Source organism: Stylophora pistillata, chromosome 3, assembly GCF_964205215.1.
Source record: "Stylophora pistillata chromosome 3, jaStyPist1.2, whole genome shotgun sequence".
Taxonomy (NCBI): domain Eukaryota; kingdom Metazoa; phylum Cnidaria; class Anthozoa; order Scleractinia; family Pocilloporidae; genus Stylophora; species Stylophora pistillata.
In genome coordinates, this window is record NC_142521.1 from 11,616,627 (window position 1) to 11,641,148 (window position 24,522).

Consider the following 24,522-nt stretch of genomic DNA (forward strand, 5'->3'; position numbering starts at 1 on the left):
TTCTATAGCGCATTTCCATGGAAGGCTCTAATGCGCTTTACAACACTGGGCGGGGGACTTTTCCAGACTGCCGGTGGCAGTTTACAATAAATAAAGAAGAAATTTTATAAAAGAGCCTCCCCTTTTCTTCTTTTTGACCTCTCTCTGAACCACTCTAACTCCTACTCTGAGTTATAATGAATGACTCTTACACAGATTCTGACTACTGGGACTCTTACTCCCTAAGTATGATTGACTGACTACGAACTCTGCTGTATATTCGTAATCGGTAGGCATGAGTGAGTATGCAGGCCAACATTCACTGACCCGGAAACGTTTGATGTCAAGTCTTTTACCGCAGAAGTCAAAACAAGATCTTTAAAACCAAACTAATCGCGTCCACTCATAGATGTTAACGATACAATCAAAATCAGGAATCTCATCCTGACGGCTAAAACCCAAATAATATCAGACTCTAAATATAAACAAATCAGTTCAATCATAACTACCGGTACTTCAAAACATTAACATAAACTACAGGAAATAAAAGTGCTTTCATTTCTTTGGTTGGTAACATTTAGGATGTTTTTAAACAATAACTTGTATGTCTCCAGCGATTGACTTCTCACGTATTAAAATCAGTATTTATGCCTTAGGTATTTTTAGTAGTCGTAACAGCCCAAAAGATCTCGGAAGAAGACAAGACCAAAACACCCCTTATACACACAACTTTATAATTTTTATTTTTTAAGTTTTTTAGGCTGGACTTTACACATCTTGAACGATATAAAAGCAACTTAAATAACCGCTATAATATAAAAAAAATGACCTCAACCACAAAATTTGTGCATGAAAAACCACGTATATATAGAAGAAGTAAAGGTAAGTGCGCACTTAATGCATGCCTGAGCGTATTTCAAATTAAAAATGTGAAATGAATGATATCTACACGTTAAAGTACCACATCGGGTCCAATAAAATAGAACTCTGTCATTCAAATGAAACGGAAAGCTAACAAAATGCAATATCACGGAGTGACGCCCTTCAGATAGAAGGTCCAAGTAACATTCCCAGCACCACCTGCACTCCTCGGACACGTGACCATGAGCCTACCCATGCGTGGAGCCTTAGAGCTTCCTTGATTTCCCTCGAAACCAACGATGACATTATGAGTCTTCTTAGCGCGAATGGTCTCGCTCGCCCTCACATTGAAACAAGGACTATCCACGCAGAAAGTGAACTGAGTAGTGTGTGAAAACACGTTTTTAAACGGTATTGAGGTTGTTGCACCCGCTTTGATCGAGTAAGGGCCCTGAGGTTTTGGAGGACTGCAGTGACCAAACAGAGGGAACACGTATTCTCCTCCCACTGGAGAGAAAACAGTCAGAGTAGCGCGAGTATCACCCAGACGAGATGGTTCATACGTCACTTCCACACCCACCTCTGTTCCACCACTTGACGCAGAGGCTGCCGTGATGTTCTTTTCAACATGGAAATCAGTGTTGTCCACCTTCAGAGAAAGCAAACTCGATTAGTGAAAAACTGCAGTAAATCACACAATTCTTCTCAAAATAGATTACACTAAATATCACATTTTGGGGATAAACCAAAAAAGGATTTTGACCGCACCTAGCAACGAGCAAAATTGCCTTCAACGTGAGTGGACTGCAAAATATTAGTGAGATTAAAAAGAAAATAAAAAACGAATAAACGGGATGAATTAATTAAAAGGAACGTGGATTTTGATGATGGAAAAGATTAACAAGGCAGATATTCTCAGGATGTGGAGACCTAATAATTTCCAACCAGGTCTCATCCCTCTTTGTTCCACTACAATTTTACCCTTGTTATTTTTTTTCGGGAGCTCATCTCCATGATGAACTGTGTAATTCAATTCCCGCGCTTTTAATCTGGTCTTAGACTACGCTCAAAACCATGTAAACACCACGCAAAAAAGATGGAAAAATGGTTTTACCCTGCAGCTGTACTCGACTTTAGACTTGGCAAAGTTAACAAATCGGCAGGTCTGACTTTGACTGGTCCCCAGGCCCGCACGGAAGTGGACAGGAGCCTCCGTTCCGGCTGGTGTTGCGGTCAGGTTGAGGTCATACTGATACACGCCTAATTCTGAACTGCTGAAGGAGAGTCGACCAGTCAACTCACCGGCCTTCAGTGGTAGGTACTCAAACATAAACGAGCCCTGGAATCAACAGACGAAAAGGAACTAAATGTGAGCTCGATCACTGCTAAAGCTTGCTGTGGAAGTTTTTTGATACTGACTTCCCTAATCCTGTCAATAATGCAATGAATTTTCGCACTACAGGCAGGAGAGAAAATTGGTATATTAGAAGTAATGAGTTAACGCGAATTTGGCTAGCCCTCTTTCCTCAGCTACAACTTTCCAAAAAAATTAAAGTAACACGAGTGTCTATTAAAGTTGCGTAATTGACTTCATTTCTACTTCAAACGTGAAAGACTGCCCGAAGGTGAGAAAACTTTTAATAATAGGGAGAAATGAAAAAGGAGAACTCGGAACTACATCGATGAGAACAGTATTGAAAAGTAAAATAGTCATTACAAGTGAGATAACTGATTTAACGAAGCATCACATCTAAAATTGAGATACAACAAGCCGTTATAACCAAAAAGAATCTTAGCCTTAAGTATTTTAAAACAAGTCAGCTACCAACCTCAGATAAAGGTGGAACGGTGAAACTTGGCGGCAGCTGGATGTCAGCCACGGAGCACTGAGAGTTGAATGTCACAGGGGTACTGAGGGGATTGTGTAATGTCAACACATGAGACGTGCTCTTACGTATGGGCGTGGACAAGTCAATGGTAGCCATTACACCTGGCGGCACTGCCTTGAAAGTCACATAATAAAACAGATATTCTCCGCTCTGTTCATTCCGGAATATTACCTGCGAGTTGAAGATCCGTAAGTTAACAGCAGAATCGGAGAAGAGCAACGACGGCAAAATTCGAGTAACTGCACAAACAGTCTATAATTAGGATAAAAATTTTACCAACCAGTCTCTCGCACTGATAGTAAATTACGGTTATCACTACAGCAACTAAGAAACTCGTCGCCGTTTATATTAAAAATGAAAAGATTCCGCGCTCTCGTTGAGAGTGTCTCCTTACTCTTAAAAAAACTATTTGTTCAACTGACCACGGTGCGTTCCACGATAAAATTGCAAAGAAAAAGTAACGTAAAATAAAAGTAATACCATGGCCTTTTACCTCATACGAACGTCATATTTCCACCTGATGCACCAAATGAATTTCGGCAAAAATTCCACGAGTCTGAGGCATTGAAATTTAGTACTAAAAAGTGACTCTATTCTTTACCTTAGCACTGAATGTTCCCTCTTTATGAGCAAAGAAGTTCAATCTGTATTCTCGTTTGGAGAGACCCGGAACATCAATGTAGTCCAGTCCCTTGAGTGTTGTAGCACTGTCTGGTTTGTCAGGCTTCAGTATCTCTATTATCACTCGGAATCTAACGTAACAATATTTGTAATGGTGTTGAATTAATATAATGTAAGGCATATGTGCGGCAAAAAGCTTCAACACAACTACAAACACTATATTTACCACGATAGTTTTCTAAGTAAAAACTATTTTTTAAGAATGGGTCAAAACAAATTAATGAAGATAAAATTAATTTCCCTTAAAAAAAATTGCGTTGGAAGGGGTTTAAACGACTCCGAGGCTGTCATCATTTTCAATACTTGCAGGTCAGATGTTGTGGGTTGGTTTTAGTGTGAGACGGGTGTGAAAGCTTAATCATCTTTTATTACCAAATAGTGTAACATACTGCTGGGGTCACAAAAGGATAGATACTTTTAATAACTGAAATTTCAAAGAGCTTTTCAAAGATCAGAGAGCTAATTTAACTCTTTAACACTGAAATTGCGCCCAGTTAGAAATTCGCTCAAAACGATTCTAGTGAACCGCCAACTTCTGTATCTAGCACATCAACAATTTTAAAATCACTTAACTTTTAAAATTACGTATTCTTTGGCTTAATCAAACAGTACACGAAAGAAGAGCAGCCATTTCACTAACCTTTGAGGTCTTCGCAGCCAGTTAGTGACAGTAAGCATTTCAGTGTAAGACGTTTTACAGGGCACTTCTCTCTGAATGTTGTTAACCGGCTTGGGACCCTCTGCGTTTCCAGTCACGTTATACAGGAGACCACTGCCGTCCGGGAGAGCGAAAAAGACTGAGCCCTGAAACAGAAATATGCAACCCTTAAATACTTAAATCACATAACTCGGTGAAAATAAAAAAAAAAGTGTAACTGTACGATCATCCAGCCTGCAGCTCTATTTAGAAACAGGAAAACTTTCGGATTTTACTGAGTGTTAGGTGAGCATAGGGTTCTACCGCAAATCCGATAGCTTTTTTCGTCCCTGCTAAGCGTCACATCACGACCTCATATCAGATGTCCTACAAAATGATTTCCTTAACTCATAGTTTGTTTAAAAAAATGCCTTTGTAGGTAGGGTTGTACAAATAAACTACTAAAATAAGCTAAAAGCTTGAGTATCTCCAAACGAACTTGACAAGTGAACTGATCCTGGTGGGAATAATTTAGTTTTGAGTAAAAAAGGAAATTCTAACCTGATTGCTCTCCATCAGGAAATTTTTAGTTTAGTTACTGAGTTTAACAATACGCGAACTTTGAAGTTTCATCTTGGTAACCTTAATCTTTGTTATGACAAAAATTAGCTTCAACACCGTGAAAAAAGAAGGGGGAGATTTTGAGGTTTACAGAGATTGACATAAAAACAGCAAGGCAGACAAAGTTTGAAGGAATGGCTGAAATCCTCTAGATATCTACGAGTTGCATTATTAGATTGTGCAAGACACTTGATATCGTCATAGAGTGAACAGAGTGGTAGTCTGGGGCGGGAAAATGAGGATTAGGTAATTAAAATGGAGTGATTCGGGGAATGACGCTTGTGGACGGCGCCAGAATGGGGAAAAACAATATTTTAACCTTCAATAAAAAATGGAAGCTCTTTCTTCCCAAGCAATTAAAATCAACGCCATGCAGTGCTGGCAATGTAGCGCAAAGCACTGCAATGCGATGAGAAATGCAATCAGTGATAAAGGAACTACTCTTACCAGGTGTTTCTTTCCTTCCTGAGTCATAGTATGTGGTCTGTAAGTTAACTCGTAGTTTTTACTCTGCTGTGGCTCCACCGTGATGGTGTCAGGACCAGACCAGAATTCACCGTCAATTACAGGCCGCAGCATCCATAACTGGTTTGTTCGGTTATGTATGACAAGATTACGCGTGTCACGAGTGCGTACATGGGTCGTAAAGTGAAGCATCTAAGAGAAAGAAGGGCAAGTGAACACAACGAAAACAAAGTAAGGGTAAACTTTTGTAAGCACAGTGATATTCCGCCCTCTAAAGGACCTCTGACCTCTGTCTGTTTATTTTTGCGAGTAGGTTTTCGTGTTTGAGTTTCGCGTTATGGCACAGCCGCTCATGGAAAAAGGTATCCATTGTTTGTCGTATAATCCTTTGTTTATATGTTTGAGCAAGGGGAAATTAAACAGTGAGTGTAAGTGTGTGCTGGTGTGGACCTGCCAGCAAGATAATAGATGCCCTTATCGGTCGGGGTTTATGAATTCTAGTTCTATGGGTCGTGCATTTTGTTATCTTAGTATAACAATAAAAATGTAAAAGCAATCAGCGAAGACTACAATGTCTACCCATTCGTTGATGAATGTGACAAGCCAGCACATTCTTCTCAGGCTCCCGGTTAGCTCAATGGATAGACCGCTGGACTGTTGTGCGGGAGGTCGAGGGTTCGAGCCCCGGCCGGACCAACACTCAAGGTCTTAAAATAATTGAGAAGAATTTGCTACCTTTCTAGAACATCAAGAAATGGTTAGATATTCTAGTCTTTTCGGATAGGGACGAATAAATGGAGGTCCCGTCTCCTGCAGGGTTGGGGCAGGAGACGCTAATTTCCCACACACGAGATTACTGTGTGATGGATGTCCTCCCCTGGGGTGGGGTGGGATGGGTGGGTTAGGACAGCAGGTCCACATCAGCTATTACAGCTGCCAAATTAATCAACCTACTTAAACAAATAAATGAACTTCAACTTCAACTTCAAGAACCTGAGTGTTAATCAGACCTGATACTCCTCGCCTTACACTGCCGTTCGGCGCTCGATAATTTGAGCTAACCAGGCGGCTTTTGCATGGGTACCTGGCACAAGGCTAAAGACATAACCCTTGTGTTTCTAGTTTTTCCTCGGTATGAGTGGTTTTCTTTTTAAAGTAGCTAGGATGTTTTACCTCCTTTAAAGGTGTCTGTGGGATACAGCTTCCCGTCAAAACGAGCTTCAGTGCTTTGCCTCCTTCAATGGCACAACGTAAACTCTGTTGAGTAAAACACAAACGACAGTCAGGTATCACAGAGAAGCAAAATTATTGGTTTCTAAAAAAAGTCTTGATCTGAGTCGGCATGTTAGGGAAATAATAAGTTGATATAAATATCTGGTTAGTCAGTGATCCACAGGAAATTTTTGAAGGCAAACAAACTGCCGAGAGAAACTTTGAAAAGCTAACATTTCACACGATGACTACTCACGGTGTAGAAGTAAAATCACGGGTGTTCATTGATTACGGTGATTTAACACCGTTCTAGCTGAGTAATCTTCGATTGTGGACGTAGCTTGGGAAAAAAATGCCAAATCAACAAAATAATAATACTTATAATTATCTGCAAGTTCCCGAACAGATGTGCTTCATACCTCGTATCTTATATCATGATTCACTACAGTGGGATGGAACACGATCTCGAAGGAAACTTCCATTCCAGGTGAAATGTAACCTTTAACTGGTGAGACAGAAAAATCAGGTTGGAACTTTTCTACATTCCAAGTAAATGCTGCTCCGATGTCTCCTGTGTTGTGCATGATTAGCTTTCTTGTGCTGCGACTGCCGAGTACCACAGCGCCAAACGGCACCGAGTCGCTGTCCAACGTGATCTCTATTCCTTGGCAAGAGCCAGTTACGACAAAGATTGGTTGGGACATGCCGGCGCACTCCAACATCACCTACAACGTCAAGAATAAACGGACAATTACACAAAAATCCAAAAATTAAACCGGATAAAGTTGAGCAATTTTTAAAAGATTGTCGAAAGTAATTCGGGATTGCTTTGGTTTTCATTAATTAGCTCTGTAATTGGTTCAGAAAAAAACTCACGCCACTTTCTCAACCAATCAGATTCAAAACTTAGACCAATCGCAACGTGGTCACTCGCATTTTCCCGCGCTTCAGAAAATGTTCTCGTTTTTTGCTCCGAGTTTTCATTGGCTTCCCGTGATACTTTCCTCGCTCTGATTGGCTGGCGGTTGTGGTTTCTATGGTTTTGTTTTGACAACACTACATCGAACAGCGCTCCGTGTGAATTTTAAGGTTGCCAATCATGCAATATTTTTGAACGAAGCACCGGCCAATATCTACATATCATATTTAAAGCAACTGTGAATATTCATTGTTTTCAACGAGGATGTGTTGAATTTTTATCTTATCTTGAAAAGGTTTTTGGTACATGGACAAAAGAAAATATTCAAGCTATGATGGACTTACGTGTTTAAAGACAGGAGAAGATGGGAGGTTGGCTAAATCACAGGGTTTTATGATGCAGAAAAAAATTATTAACTATGACATGGTGCGCCACATTGTGGAAGAAACAAAAGGGAGTTTTGATAGATGCAGGATAAAAAAAAAAAAACAACCACGAGCCGCTGTTGGCGGAAAAATACCGTCGATAGGCACAGAAAAGAGCGTAACAGAATAGCATCTTTACAAAATAAAAAATCTTAAAGACTATCGAGCCGTTAATTTACCTCTTCAGTAAACTGTGGTATGCGTGTTTTCGGTTTGAAAGTCAACTCCACACCACACGTGCCGCCATTAGCCCTGAGAGTGATTTCCGAAGAGGGGCTAATAGTAAGAATGTTTGCTTGTTGAAGCGCCACTACAGCTGGTGTAATGGCCACGGTGAAAGTAATTGGTGCAGGGCTGCGGTTCACTAACTTCAAACTTCGCTGATTTGTTTGACCGACACGCAGGGCTCCAAAGTTTACTTTTCTGTCTGAAGGATTGGCGACTTCTACCTACGAGGAATAACAAACAAGAACTGTCAAGGTTCCAGCACCTTAAGAACTCTGGCCAAAAATTTTCAAGTTCGTTATTTGCACTCCTTTTTTATCGTCTCCATCCTTCACCACTTTTGTTATTCCCTAGCTTATCAACACCTCTTTTGTCTTTTTTACGTTAAAGAACCTCTTTTTTTTGTTGTCTGCTCCTTCCTCAAGTTTTTATGCAGTTTGGCTAGAGCCAAAACTTCAATTTAAAAGTCGTTGTGTAGTTCTCCTAAAGCCCTTTTGGTTGCTTCTTGTTTACAGTCCGGTGTTACCCTTCAACTAGTTCGTTGCGAAATTCTAAGGCGTGGCAAATTTTTAGCCGGTGCCGGAAAACAAGCTGTTCTGAGACCTTATCCAGTTGTTATGCCTTGTGTTCGGGTTTGGTTGACAAAAGGTTGGAAACAAATTCACAATTCATCATAAAACATCGCCAACAAATGATTTCATTTTGTGCAAGCAACCGTCTGATGAACTTGATGTATCAAATGATTCTAGCTTATCCTGGATGCCGTGAGGAAGATTTTGACTTTTTTTGCCTAAAAAATGTTTCAGTTAACAAGCTATTTCAAAGATAAAGATAAAAAATACATTGCTGAGCAGTACATTGAGTAAAATACATTACCTTCATGTCAGTTCCTTCGCCAAATATCTCCACATTCATGGTGGATAGACCGTTGATTTCAAATGGGATGACCTCATGATATTTCTTGGCTTCCCGGGGATAAAACACGATATCTACTTGCATGGCTTCGTTCGGTACCAGAACTCCGGGTAAGCAATCGACTTCAAGGTGGGCAGTATTTTCGTATTGACACTCGATACTGAAAAACATAACATGGAGTTACGGAAATAAATTACGTGGTCCGAGTCTAATTGTGCTTCCTTAAATAGTCAGATACCATTTTCGGAAAAATTATTTGCAAAAATACTTTGTAAAATCTGCAGCTTTTGTTTGAATTTCTTTTTCTACAGCTTCTTGGAAAGAGTGAACTGAAGGGAATTAAAATCCTATAATCTGAAATAAAATGGGGCTTCTAGACATTTTAACCATGGTTATTCGCTTTCTTGAAAATAGAATGATTGAAAACTGGTATAACTTAGAATAAAAAGCAACCAACTTTAATTAAAGATCCATTGCGCAACTATTTCTGCCCACTTGATTCTTGTGAAGTGAAAGTGGGCCCAAAGAAAAATATGAAATGTAAACATAATCGTGAAACAGATAAACAAATCACCTGATATCTTTTGTATCTTCGTTCCTAATGATCAGCGTAGTCCGTTTCCGAGGCATACCAGCACGGTACAGAAAACATGGACCAAAGTCATGTCTTACAAACGAGAACTTGAGTCCAGGCTGTGTACCCTTCCCTGTTAGATTTATGGTGAATGTGGGGCCATTGGTGATCTACAGACAAGCAGGAAACGAGAGGTCATCTGTAACATTGCAGGTAGGAGAAGCTGCATACAGTTCGAAGATGAAACTTTAACTCCCACAGATGACTCACAAATTGCTACAAAGAACTATATAAATTCAATTCAACACAATGTCAAATCAGAACAATCTTTAAAGTTTTGTCATAAAGTGATTCGATATCATTTATCCAGAAAAAGTTGTCAAGTGCGTTTGGCAGAACCATAGTTTAGTTCAAAGGTAAGGTAAAGTCTGTTCACGAGCCTAGTGGCCCATTAGGCCGGTGCTTAACTCCGGTTTCTATAGCATGAAGCGACTAGGAGTTTTTCTACTCCCCCCTGGATGGGATGCCAGTCCATCGCAGGGTTACCCCGCAGCATTAAATTTGCCGGTACCTATTTATACACCTGGGTGAAGAGAGGCACTGTGAGAGTAAAGTGTCTTGCCTAAGAACACAACACAATGTCCCGGCCGGGGCACGAACCCGGACCACTCGATCCGGAGTCGAGCGCACCAACCATGAGGCCACCGCGCCTCCACAGTTCAATTATGAAATGATTCGATATCATTTATCCAGAAAAAAATTCTCACGTGCGTTTGGCAGAACCATAGCTTAGTTCAAAGGTAACCCTGAAGTAAAAATGTCTCCAACAAGGAGCAAACCTACATTCACAACATGTCTTTCTACAAACTGCAAAACGTAAATCATAATACCTTTAACAACAGATCGCATCCTGTCAGTGAGAGTCTTCCAGGCGGACAGAAAGCTAACTGACATCTCTTGCGAGTACTACATGGCACCGTTCCACTTTCAGGAGTAACTGATACAAGTTCCTCCCCATCTAGAACCCTTAGACCCTTCAGCTTAGTCCGGTTATGAATCTCCCACGAAAAGTCCAAATTAAACTTCCCTGAGTTAATGACAAACAACTGCCGGGTGGCTTTTTCGTTGATTTCAACCTTCAACGAGAGTAAAAAAAGGAAAGAACACGTTCATGTTATCGTTTGCTAAGAACTTCTCTGAGGAAGTCAAAGATGTCATGGTTAGTGCATCCTACAAATATAAATCGTTCCTGGCAATCTGTTCAAACCATTTTCACCCACTCTCTCTTCAATTTTTGTGGTTTCGTTTTTAACCTAAGATCCGTTCGAAGAATGGTTTAAGGGTCATACTGTGCTTGGCCAGACAAACGCAATAAATTTTTTCCACAGTGATAATCAGCTCTTAGATTCTAGTAAGTTATTATATGTGTTGACCCGATAATCTAAGAGGAAAAAGAGAGCGAATAAAAAAGAGAAAGACAGTAAAAGAGTCTCGTCGTTTTCAAACGATCAGTTAAGTGATTGGCAGAGTTATTTCAATCCGAAATCGACTTTGATCTTCAACTTAAAATCATTAGCTCTCCGGCTCTAATATTATAAATAATTGGTCGAAGGCTACTCTGGTTTCAAAAGCAGATAAATAGTTTAAGGTCTCGCGTTAAGCTAAATCACCAATGATGTTTTCCTACAAAACAACTAACCGTTCCGAGGTTGATCCTGTTAGTTCCTTTGGATGTAAGCTCCACCTTGTTACCCTGCGAATCTTCGCAAACAAGCTGCGCATTCATGGCGTATCCCTCGGCCTTCACATTCAAGGTTAGAGGAGAAGTTTTCTTTTTCACATGGCACAGAACATTGAAGTTCACTTCCTTCTGTTCAGTTGCCGTGAAGGAGATTTCGATTGGTAGCCTATGAATGAATGAACGAATGAATTCCTTATTTATATTGCGCCCTTTCTATACAATATTCAAAGGCGCAGTACCCCCCATCAATTTGATAGACACTACACAAAGATAGACCACAAAACCGGGCACTACGTGCCATACTCTTTTCGAACAGTGTGTGGGTTCTTTAACGTCCCACAAATTTTTTTTTTCATATACAAGGGCTTCTGAGACGGGACCTCCATTTATCGTCCCTATCCGAGAAGACTAGAAAGTCTAACCATTTGCAGATATTATTACAAAGGCAGCACTTTCTTCTCAGTTATTTAAAGACCCGGAGTGTTGGTCCGGCCGGATTTGAACTCACGACCTCCCACACAACAGTCCGGCGTTCTACCAATTGAGCTAACCGGGAGGCGGTTAGCCTAAAAACGAAATAGCAGCATCGGCGAATGTTTGTTGTGTAGACCCAACTGATTATACACTACACACTAATAACAGCCCATCTTAAATAATTTTCCTTAGACCTCCCCAAATAGTGACTGTAGCATCTAACTTCTCCCTACAATATCACCCGTATCTCAAAGAGTAAAGTGACGAGAATAAAGGAAATGATCACCAATTAAAGAAGCTCTTGATTGTTAATCAAATTCTCCTTGTCAGCACCTTAGGAAATGTATAGAGAACAGTATGGAGAATATACAAACTGATGTAAGGGTGTAAAGAGTTAAAACACAACCAGATACCACACAAGCCAAGTCGAAACGCGAATTGTTTTCTTTTCTTCTTTTTCAGGCTTTACTTCCACAAACTTTTACACACTGGTCTTTGCACATGAGGATAAAAGCGTCACTAATTTATCACCGGTCAGAGCATGGAGGATATTATACGGCCGCGCGGAGAAACGAAATTTATCTTCGGGAAGAGAAATTTCGTATCTCCAAGCGGCCGTGTAATATTCTATTTATTATACAAACATCAAAGAAAAACCAAAACATTTCACTTTCGCGACGAAAGGTGCGATTTATTACATAACCATAGTAATGGTGTTATTTTCACCGTGACGTGTGGAGATAACATGTTATTTTCACGTGTGAAGATAATCCCGTTTTCGTGCGAAAGCTTACCTGGTTTTTCATTGGTGTTTATATAATAAAATATTTATTTCATACCCCATTTGTAATATTATTACTTTAGATATCACGAAGTTTCTTACCTGGCCTTAGGAAGAACAATTCCAGACATGGGTTCAACAGCCAGACTGGAAGCATATCCTTCCGTGTGACAAGATGATTCACTGAATGAGAAAGTGAATGGGATGTTCTCCTCGTTCACTAACTGTACGGTTGTTTTTGCCGGGTGACCTAAAACAGAACAGCGTGAAGATGTATTTAACAACTAAATCTATATCGACGTAAAAAACACAAGATTGGCGTAACCAAAGAACCGTAATAGGAGTCTTTGCCTATTTCCTTTCCAATTACACAGCGATTCCCATTTCGATCAAAAAAACTCAACTCCAAATTGTGTGGAGAGACGGTGATTTCATTACCAGAACAATTGTACGCACTGGAACCGATTCGAAAGGAGCAACGTGCCAAGGTTACTAACACCTATTCATTGTCCTATGTTATACTAGATCCGACCAATCTCAGCGACGAACTAAGTCACATGTTGCGCGAGTTGAATTTTTCTAGGTCATCATTCGCAATCTGTTTTAATCGTCTTAATCCTTTGCCATCATTGTTTCCTGTGCGTTTATTCTTCCCTTACTGATGTTTTCCAACCTTACAGTGCTAATATCTTAAAATCTCTTTCTCTTTGAACCTATTAAACCACGACGCAAAATGAAGAAAAAAAATTACGAGACGCGATTTACTCACCAAGCAGCATTTCCCTGAAGTTTATGTGAGACCTGTCAAACGACAGCACGGGCTCAAATGTGTGCCCCACCAAAACAAATGGAATTGAGAAGTTGTATTCGGGCACAAAGAACCGCCAAAATGATTCTACCAGGTCAAGCGAGTCTGACACGTACTCAAACACCATCTCGTGCTTCTTGCCACTCAGTATGGTCCCCTCGGGAGTCAGGCACCGGAAATTGACAGTTTCTGGCGGCGCACCATCCAGTGTGTCTTCACTGGTCCACAAGAAACTGTAGCTTGTGTTGGATGGGTTTATGACGCTAAAACGCCTGTGGGAACATAACACTTATAAGTACCTATACACCAACTGATCCTAACTGTGACTCACATGCATTGCTCAGATATTTTTACCATGTTTCCACTCCTGGCTTCTAAACAATATAACATGGGATTTGACTAATTCTAGGCCGTAGAAATTGGATATAGGTGATTGGAATCGGGAGTTTGACGCGTATTTGTACCAACATAATTGAAAAATGGGCAAATACTAAATTTGACACTGGAAATTGAATGAAATTAAAGGGTTGAAGAATTGCATCTGTAACCCCTCCTATGTTCGGAGAGAGAAAGGTTAGAAAAGGTTTTAGTTTTCACTTACTTAATGTTTTTGACCTTGACTCCGCACGATTTGAACTCGATGACTTTTGTGCTAGGATCCAAGGTAGATCCAGGGGGAGCCCCACCAGGACCCCTTAACTCGGGGTTTCTCCTCCCCCCGGATACGTAATCCGACTCCTCCAATTCAAAGTGACAATAGGGAAGAAGACTCCGTCCACGAACGGGAATGGAGAAGCCGCCTGTGTCGGGCGGAAGGTTGTTAGCACTGTAAAGATCAAAAGAATAGAGAGAGAAATCGTTATTGCAACCATTTTGTCTGGCGTCACCTGAGGGCTGAGTTTCTTGTTGATTTTCCTTCCTTCCTCTAAAGGGTTTTTCTCCGGGTTCGCTGGTTCTCTGATACTCCTTCTTTCACATTAACCAAAACGCCAAATTTCATGTTTGACGACAAATAAGTTTCTTGACTCAGTTGCATTGTGTGGTTTGGCAAATAAACGCCTATCACGTTATCATTTGTTTGTTTCTTTTTTTATGAGTTTCTTTGCGTTTTTTAATGTTTGTTTGACGAGTTTGTATGTTACATCATTGTACCACAGTATTACCTAAAGGTCACCAAAGCATCATACTCGGACACATCTAACGGCGAGAACTTCACAACAAAGCTACCCTTCTTTCTTGCAGGGATGCTTCCACTTTCTGGCTCAATCACAAACGGGAACACATCGCTTCCTCCTTCACTCACAACACTGCCTGCCTCGTATGCAATAGCCAGGGCACTTGACGGCCGCCCGCCCATGGAGGAACCAGGTCGTTGGGTCATTGGGGGTACACGTCTAGGAGGGTGCACTGATGAGTCCCCTGCAGAGGTTGAAGGGCGACCTGTTTGCTGACTGCTAGATTGTCCAGCAGAGCTTTCGGGTCTCTCGGGTCCTACGAGCTGTTCCGCTAGGCTAACAGTCTTTTGTTTTTCCACTGGTTGAAAATGCCATTTGTAATCGAGCTGCACATCGCCTTTGTTTGAGACTGTAAAGCTGAAAAATAATTTTTTTCTTAATCTTTACAGTAAGTTTTGACAACTGAGAAAACTTGTTCTTAATTGGGATCGATGATCGAGTTATCAACTTCACATCTAGAAACATTTCATCTTGTACGCTTTAAAAATACGCCCAATAGAGTTTAAAAATAGGCACTAGGAAAGATAGAAAGGAATGTTTCTTCCACGGAAGTGATCTACAAATACCTCACAGCTTACCTGTACACTCGGGATTGAAACATCAGTGTGTCTTTGAAGTGAATGTTCTCAACTTTGCAGCGATATTTAGCATAGTCACACACGGCAGTTAGCAATAGTTCCACGTCCTTAGGGCTATTTTCCAGTGCTGTATATGGAGGCTCAGCTTCAACTTCGATGACCTTCTTCTTGGCAGGCCGGGGGGACTTCCTCACGCCAGTGGAAGGGTCCTCACTAGGTGCCACGTCAATCCACTTTACAGTGCGCATGCGATCGTCCCAGTCCACCGCCTACAGAAACGGAAATTACATTAGCGTTTAATCTATTAAACATCCAAACAACAAATTGTCGAATTAAAAAAAAAACAAATGTTTCGCCAATTCCATTTTCCTTTGTTTTTTTTTTTAGCATGGTAGTGTCTGGAAAGAGTTTAAGAAAAAAGGAAAATTAAACTCCAAAAAAGGATCATGAAGATAATCAAGTTATCAAATTTAAAGAATGTTTTGCTCCAGGAAAGCAGAGGCTTAGAAACTGATAAATTCAAAGGGTTTGATCAGCTGATAAATTAATAAATTTGATAAATTCGAAGGGTTTGATCATCGTTACGCATCTTAGAACTTGTACTAATTAAGAAGAATAGCATCTCCTTTCCCTCTTTTTCATTCCTAATCTTCTTATGGTGGAGATAAAGCCATGAATCTTCTTGCACAATTAAATGAGTTCACCGTAACTGGAGAAGTTCTACTTTAGCCAAAGAGCCTAAGCTGTCGTTTAGATAATAAACAAATACCACGTTATAATCAATTCCTTTTACAAAAGGGAGCCATACCTTATCTTGCGCCTCTCCTAGCTTGATTTTAGTGACTTTGCAAGGAATGTTTGTTGCTGAATATGTCTTTGGCTCGTTCGAACAGAAGGTTACTGTGACATCTTTTGCGCAGTTAGGCTGTAGGTGCCCTGTGCACGGAGAAAACGTCACCTCAGGCGGTGGGGTCCAAGTGAAGCGCAATGGGTCCGAGGAGGAATGGTTTGTCAAAGTAAATGACAGCTGTTTAGACACGCCTACCGCACAATCCCCAAATTTGACGTGGTTTTCTCTTGATGCTGAGGAACAGAAAAATTAAATAAGAAAAGGGGGGTTAAATGTAACATAGTATTTTTGAGGGCCGTATCCATGCTACGCGTTTCATACCAAGGTCAACAAAAACAACAACAACGACAACAACAACAAAGATAATAACAATAGTATCCAGTGTTCAATTAATTTCAAAGTCAGCCACACGAAGTCTAAGGCTAAAGATATGTCTTTGGAACACTGTTTCTCCAGTTTCGCAAAATAGAAAACAAACAAACAACAGACACACAAACAAAGAAACTATCAGGTCATTTCGTGATAGTACCTGGCGTGTTGTCGTCAATCTCCGTCTCAGGCGCCATTTTCTCAGTCTGAACAAATGACCGAATATTATCTATAGTCACTTCATCTTCGTACCCTTCTCCAATCAGTTGAACTGTACTTTGTTCGTAAGGATTATCCACCACTGTCAGCCTAATCTCGCCCACCAAACGCCCCACCAGGGAGGGGTTGAACTCGATTGCAAAATCGGCTGTCTTACCCATGGAAACCACCACAGACAAGGTGTGAACTCGCGACTTCGGATCAACGTCGTCTTCGCCGTCGTCAAGTGGCATCATAGCTTTGGTACCTTCCACGCATGAAATCTTGTACATACCTTCGGGATCTTTCAAATCGATATTTGCTCGGGCTATCAATGTGCCTTCGTTCTTAAGCGAGAGCGAGAGAACTTGAGTGCGTCCAAGTAAAAGACGTCTGAACAAAAGGACCGGAGCACCTTTCTTGTTTCGCGCAGTGGGTCGAACAACGGTGATTCTGGGAAGGTTTCCTTCACCCTGAATATCGAAAGTTAAGTTGCGGTACTTTGACATAGTGCTTGGCATCCCGTCCACAGCAGCTTCAAGTGTAGCATTATAAGTTTGCATGGACGGAGGAATGAAAGTCACAGTGGCGTATACATAGCTGTGAGCTGGAATCGACGCCCGCTGTGGTTCGATTTCATAGACGTCGTGCCAGCGAGCAGACGGTTTCATGGACTGCGGTTTCACGGAAAGAACCAAGTCACATGGCACCTGCATTGATGACAAAACAGAGATCACAAAACTCATCAGTAAGAGGAAAGGAATTTCATTCTGTTAAACCTTTGACTCCCACAGTGATAGGCATCTAATTTCTTCCAACAGCAAACAATTAAGCTATGAAAATAGAAGAAATGGTCGCAGGGTCAAGAAGCTCTTGATTGTTAAGAAAATTTTCCCTTAAGTATCACAGGAAACGTACTGAGAGAACAATCAAACTGATATAAGGGTGTAAAGGGTTAAAGAAAGATACTCATAAGCGAAATTAAACCTCTCTCTTGATGCGAGACTCCCGTTAGGGCTTTAGTAAAGGAAGTTTGCCAGCAACTGAGACGTGTATGCCAAGCCTTCAAAACAATCATCAAGCCCAAAATGTTCCAAAAAGTAGCACAGAATAACGAAACGCGAAGCACAGCACCGTTAGAACGTCTCTACTGACAACGTCCAAGCTGAACAGAGATAAATATCTCAAGAACTCGAAGAAAAATAAGAAACTGGCTGAGGCGCGGGAAAATACGAGTTACCAACTAAGATTGTTTTAATTAGGGCGCCAATTTTTCTGGACCAATCAAAAGCGGGTTGACGCAAAACCCCCTTGCCATCCACGATCACTTTCTCCACGTACCTTGTTTGGATTACCAATTCTAAACCTCGCTTTGGCTTTCCGTCCAACAATTGCGTTGTAAAATATGAACTTGTTCTCGTCTTCTCCATACACTCCGGAGCCACTCGCGAGGTCGTGCGTCAAGTACTGGAATAAATTTAATTGTTTCACGATCAAGTGTTCTTCGAAGATAGAACCGATTGTCTCGGGGGTGACTGTAGTGATCCTAGGGATGCATGCTTCTCCAATCAGTTTGTAGGGTATTCCATGGGGTTGATCTGACGGCGGGCGGTCTGAGATGTCAATGGCAATGTCCTGAAATAAAACACAAGAAAAAAATTGTTACGTGGAAATAACCTTTGTGAGAATGTGAAATCGATTCTACAAGGAGTCAGAAAGGCAAATTCCTGTCCCCCATGCAAAACAATCTGCCCAACAAGCAGAGTTTCGCTCGACGTTGAAGTTGGTGCACAAAGTTACCGACAAACAGACGCTCAATCAAGTGCTCACGTCATAATTGACTTCGCTTAAAATCCGCCGCGCTCGCGCAATACAATTGGCGTCATAAAGACATTTCAAAAACACAGCGCGCGCAAGGTGCGAGAAAAAATCTAACTAACCTCTTCTGAGAAGCCTGGACTTTCAGCGACCATGTCCACCGTTACTTGCACAGAACTACCGGCCTGTACGCTTCCCACAGCTGGGTAGACAGTGAACATTCCAAGCTGAAGGCGAATGTTTGGTGCACCCGCGGTCAACTCGGCTCTGTAAAACAATTGAAAGCGCATTATTTCAATACTGCAGGTTGGGGATTGTAATCTGAAAAGTGTACGTACCTAAAAAAAAATAGTCGAGGGTCACGGATGGCCAAAAGTTGGAATGAATATGTACAATTTTCAAAAGATTTGCGATGAAATTTGGTTGGAGCGCTCATTCATATCAAATAACAATGAAATTACTTGACTTCTTTCGAATCATCTACATTTTATCTCAACATTCTACACTCCATTTCAACTTTTTGCGCGACGTGTTCCCAGCAAACGAACGTGCTGAAACTCTTGCATGTGTAATATCATATAAATAACCACATACCCTCGTATTGAATCTGCCCTCTTGGGTTTAGATGGTTTGTCCTGTTGAGATCTTCCCGAACTCGACCCATCACGTGATTTGGCTCTTTTCGTGGGTGGCACTAGTTTCTGGCGTCCTTGTGAAACCGTGCTGATCATCTTTAGAACTGAATACCGGAATTCAAACTCTCCCTTGTTCTCGATGGTGAACACCCGGGTTTTCTTAGTGCTGATAAGCATGGCTCCAAAGTTAATGTCACTGACCGGTGATACGGCGTATTTACTGTACACGGAGCGCACGCTAAGTTTTATGGGAATACTGGCGATCACTTCACCGCCTTCGCCAAGATGAGGCTCTACGATCTGAAATAACCAATGGACATACGATAAGAACATCACGTGAGGCATTTACATCCGGAGGATTGAGGGAAGCAATTTGAATTGATTGGTGAGTTTCTAAAATGTTTTTAAAACTTCATTTAAGCATAAAAATAACCGAAATGGTACCAGTATTTTGATATAATTTCAAGTCAAGATGATACCGAAACGTTCAGTGATTTGCTAATTTTGACTCTTACAATTGAGATGTTAATCAAAAGTAAACTGACGGGTATCTTGCATTTCAAGTCATGAAAGGGACAAAGAAGCTCTCAGCAAAGACACAAAAATTATGCATTAGAGTTCTGTTCTCGTTTCCTGCTTCAATTCATAAATGTAAGCAAAACCAGTAACACAATACTGTAAAACCAATGCTGGTAAGTTACTTGCGAAAGCTTTTGTTCATGCATGTTTTGCTGTTGCTATAGTTTTTTTTGTTTGCTTGCTTGTTTTTTAAGAGGACAAAAACTGTCAAAGGTTATATAACTCTTAGGAAGGCCGGAGTAATTCGATAAACACGAAGGAATAGAAAGGTCCAAGTCATGACATATCTACAATATCGTTTGAAACAGCAAGCGAAAACACTGTTTACCTGGCATTTGAGGACAGGCTGGTCTTTAATAGTAATCTCACTCTTGGATCTGAAGATGACCTGTACTTGTGTAGGACGATCAGTGGGCAGAAGGGGACCCTTGTTAGGTATCACTGTAAACAGCTGTGCCACGTCCGCTGGTGAACCGTCTGTTGGCTCAAACACGAAATTGAAGTTGATTTCAAACTTGCCTTTGTTCTTTAGAGAACAAGTCAGTTTTGTTTCATCCAAAACTTTGAGAACGCCAAAGTCAAGACCGCCGTCTGCACCTGAAAAAAACAACGTAAAGCAATTTTGCTGAAAACAAATCTGAAGTGAGGATTTCAAAGCGAGGCCATTTTCCATCCAATAGAATAGTCACCGCTTGAGAATTAAGTTTGGTCATCAAATTAAATCCAATATTCAATATATCTCAAAATGACAAAGTATTCACAGGTAGTCTTTGGAATTCGTTTGATGACAGTCTACCATCACTGTTACTTTAATACAATACGAAAACAATAACAAATGGATGCCAATACCTGTAGTAGTCAACCTACGTACCTTTAGGGAAACTCATATCTAAAGCGACATCATAAGACTCCGCGAGAACTTGTATGTTTTCTGCTTGTACCAGGCCCATGATCTGTTCCACATCAGACACCTTTGAAACACAAAACACTGCAGTTAACCAAACTGCACCTACAGCCGCAGAAGCTACAGCTACAGCTAAGAGCTGCAGCATACCAACTACAACCATGGACTGGCTTCCCATCCTATCCTAGTGGAGGAGCATACTCCTAGTCACCTCATGCCATAGAATCCGGTATAAGCTCTGTCAACATGTGCCTCTTAGCTCGAGGGCAGACCTTCACTTTTAGCTCAGTCAAGTTAAGTGTATTTTCGTAGATCAAAATCGATTTGAATTATCACACTTCTTCGGATTTAGCTAAAATATTATCGAGTTGAAGACCTACAGTTACGCCTGCCAAAGTCTCGCTTCCTGAAAGTTTTTAATTTATAACTAGTGCGTTACGTGCCTCCAGCCTCACGATCTTTTTGACGTTGGTTGGCCGCACAGCTCTGAAGTGCATCTGAAGAGCGAACTCTGATTTAGCATCGATCACGCCATGTTCAGTAGTCAACGAAAAGTCATCACCCAGATTGTCCATCCCATTCACTCGCCACGCCACAGGTAGCAGAGTGCTGTTACGAAGGAAGATAATTTTTGTGTCTTTCCTGAAAAAAGAACAGAAAGAGCTATTAAGTATGTTGTCATGGCTGCGGGAATCCTAATACGAGGAGGACAAGAGAGTGAGTGATTTAGTATGCTTTTTTTTTACTCATACTCTTTTTTGGGATGGAAATAGCCATAGATTCCGGTTTTTCAAGAAACGTTGGGTATAAAGTATTGCTTCTTTAAGCTACAATAGTAAAAAGTTTAAATTTTCCACCCGTTTGTCATAGATGTCAAACAATCTCCCAGTATTCTGATTCATCTTTGAGTAAGGAGAGGAGCTGTCAGACAATATTGCCTTCAAAAACCTTACACGAAAAACCAACGGAACAAAGCAATGGGTTAAATTCTCATCGCTAGTTCCCGGAGCCACAGAACACAATTTGAGCATTCTTGCCTCCCTTTCAATCACGTTTTGCAATAATAATCGCGGACGCATTCAATAACGGCATGAGTATTATGTGAAATGACAAAGTAGGAAACTCTGTAACTCTGAGGAACTCAATTAACTAGGGCAGCCCAACAATGGTCACTGCACAGGCTCAAAACGAGACAACTGAAACCGAGGGCTATTTCGTCTTTGAGACTGCGCCCACTCATTTAATATATATTGCTTTCAATCAGTCATGGCTTTGCTAAAACATTTTTAAGTTGTTTTATGACACGCGAAAGGGTGTGTCGACAGACCTGTGTAGTAAAACTCTATCGAACTGCAGCTGTCTCCGATCCAACTCCAGTTCAGGACGAACACCATGACAGGAAATCTTAAACACAACGGGCTCAGGATTCTCTCGAATACAGCACACCACTGCATCTTCGAAGAAGCCTGGTGTCTTAGGATATGCCCACAGAGTGAGGTCCTGCAACAGCAATAATAATTCTCACTATTTACAGCTGTTGAGCAATGACCAATAGCAGTAATTGATCAGGCACTGTTAAGTGTACCCTCCTAACAAAGACATCAACCTAGGTTTGAAACTTGGGTTAGCGTCACACGAACATTGTATTTGGTACCATTATCGCATTATTTGCTAAAAAGGCCGTTTTTTGTTTATCATTGTGTCGCTTTCTACAGCTTTTCGTGACAAGAATCAAAACGCTAGCGTCTGCTGCAGCTGGTAAATACAAAACATTGCTAATTTGAACTTTACATATAAGGTTCAGAATGGCAATATCTTGAATTTACCAACTCTTCACTGAAAACATTTATGAGTTGACTTCCTTTTCAGTGAGCCTTCAAAGAATTCAAGGAAACAAATGGCAAAGCCTGGTTTCCTCACTTTACAAAAATCAGGATTTAAATCTAAGGAGTCTCGTCCTTATCGTTTTTACTTTTCTATAGGGAAACATTTCCTGCCTCTACCTGACTCTCTCCCGGCTTCAACTTCATGTTGGGCGGATCAATAATGAAGGTAACCGCTGTGCTGTCCTGCTGGAAACAAAAGTTGACATCTGCTTCCAGAGGAGAAGTGTTGCAAATCACTATCTTTTCCATATTCTCTGGATACTTCCCTTCTTTGTACCGGTCTCGAGTCTTACCTGTCAAAAAAGGAAATATAGAAACCATTTTTCTAAGTAAATGGTTTCAAAATATAGAAGCTAATAGAATGTAACGTCTATTCTCCCTGCATAATCCCTATTGGTGATTGATTCCGTTTAAATGCACGAATGTAAGGTTGGGAACATAAAGACGTAAGAAAAATATATTTCGGAATTTCAAGAAGACATAACACTACAAAAAGGAGAATAAAGCAACAGCCTAAACAACCTTTTTTACGCACTTTATTTTACCACAGCTAATAAAAAGGTCAAATCATTTAGACTTACCACAGAGCAGTGGACCAAATTCAAAAGTCTCACTACTTAGCACGTATTTCTTATGCACGATCTCTTCCGGTTTGCGGTACTTTCGGCGGTGAGGGAACACCACACGCAGCTCGCGACTTATGGCGGGAAAAGCACAGACGCCGCGGCAAAACAGCTGATAACGACGGCGCGTCCCCATGATCTCAAAGTTCAATGTTTGGTCAAACTGACCCAGCTCCTCGGACCGGAAACGGATGCGTAACCTCACAATATCGTTGGCGGGAATGACCCAGCGGTGGCTGACGAGTCGAGGGGTGCTGGGCACCACAGTAGTTTCACTGTTGGATGTACAAACAGAAAACTATGTTGGAAATCAGTTACTATGACATAAAGCAATTTGGTACCAGCAAGTTAACTCACTACGCTTTAGCAAAAATAGTTTGCTAAAAAGCCAATTAACCTCTTGTCTTCCTCTGCAGGTGTGATACTGGGTGGTGGAGATGGAGCCCCATGTGCGGCTTTACCCTTGCGGGCAGAGCCTCCCCGCTCCTTTCTGGACTTTGTACCTCCCTCTCTATCGTCCTTGTCTTTACGGCCCTTGCGTCCATGTTCCTGCAATTAAGGGAGAGAACAGCATTGCCAACAAATCAGTGTTTAATAAAAGCTAATGACCACTTTTACGTGGTTGACGTAATCGACAAGAACAGGAGTCAAGATGTCTGGATACTAGGCTTTTTTTTTTTATATGGACCGTGATTCACAGGTAAACACCCCTAAATAAAAATTATGACCAGGCAATTTGGTGTGTTTAGTTAGACGTTTTTGCAAGGTTTCAAAATACAATTAAAAAGCTCACCGATAGAAACTTATCAAAAAGAAAGAAAACCATTTTGGGTTAATCTTATCATTGATTTTACAGAGAGTTTGACACACAATTTACGTACTCCAGCCCACTTTATCTGGCTCGAAATCTAATTCATGGAACCTGGGCTGTAAATAATAATAACAATCATAATGATAATAATCATAAAATAACGTACTAACCGGTGGTTTCTCGGGTGTTTTCTCCACCTCTAGTTCAGCTTCTTTTGTCTTATCCTCCTTAGGGGCATTAGGATCATCTGGCCCCGACGCCACGAATACATAATGAGAAGGGGGATCTAATTCCAGGGGTGGACGTCTTCGTACAGGATATGGCACAACAGCAAAGGTGGCCGGGGGTGGGATTGGATTGGATTCTCTCCACCCAAGAGTACTCATATCTTATTTATTGGGCAGGAGGTTCTTATTAGAATAAAATGTCTCCTTGGATCTAGAGTTTGAAAAAGAAAAAAAAAATTCTGGATCATGGTCCATATTGAAAAACATTGACTTGATGTGAGTGGGCAATGAGCCAATCCGTTTCAAAGATTTTCAGATTCTGGCCCTGTGAGATGCTTTAGAACAAAATAAAAATGAGTACCAATAAACCGTCAATTTTCTGACAAAATACTCAGAGGTAACTGGACTAGACTAGTATCCTCTCCAGGGGAGGTAGAATAGCAATTGCCATGAACTCTGGCAGTCAGGGAGGGCTGTAGCCTCTCCACTTTTTTTCAAAAAACTTGTCTTGTTTAGTATGCCCCCATCCCCCTGCCTTGTTGGCTGAAGCTTATACATTCATCTAAAACCTGGGAAGGGGGAGGGGCTTACCAAAAAAATTT

General features: G+C 41.0%; 1 protein-coding gene across 1 annotated transcript; it reads right to left on the bottom strand.

Moving 5' to 3' along the window:
* Window positions 1-696: 696 nt before the first annotated feature.
* LOC148734528 (axonemal central pair apparatus protein HYDIN-like) lies at window positions 697-24,079 on the bottom strand. The gene is made up of 31 exons (XM_088752786.1): window positions 23,864-24,079; window positions 23,280-23,431; window positions 22,841-23,157; window positions 22,377-22,552; window positions 21,701-21,873; window positions 20,817-21,015; window positions 20,341-20,440; window positions 19,798-20,066; window positions 18,850-19,190; window positions 18,378-18,522; window positions 17,779-18,072; window positions 16,400-17,147; window positions 15,829-16,103; window positions 15,021-15,289; window positions 14,371-14,799; window positions 13,809-14,033; window positions 13,169-13,479; window positions 12,502-12,649; window positions 11,103-11,310; window positions 10,294-10,539; window positions 9,404-9,573; window positions 8,791-8,989; window positions 7,869-8,138; window positions 6,765-7,070; window positions 6,307-6,390; window positions 5,116-5,325; window positions 4,051-4,214; window positions 3,331-3,481; window positions 2,670-2,900; window positions 1,955-2,179; window positions 697-1,489 (listed from the first exon to the last, which is right to left on the bottom strand). Exons 1-31 carry the CDS (start codon window positions 24,077-24,079, stop codon window positions 1,007-1,009), a joined length of 7,734 nt encoding a protein of 2,577 aa, XP_088608912.1. The 3' UTR covers window positions 697-1,006.
* Between the last annotated feature and the right edge of the window lie 443 nt (window positions 24,080-24,522).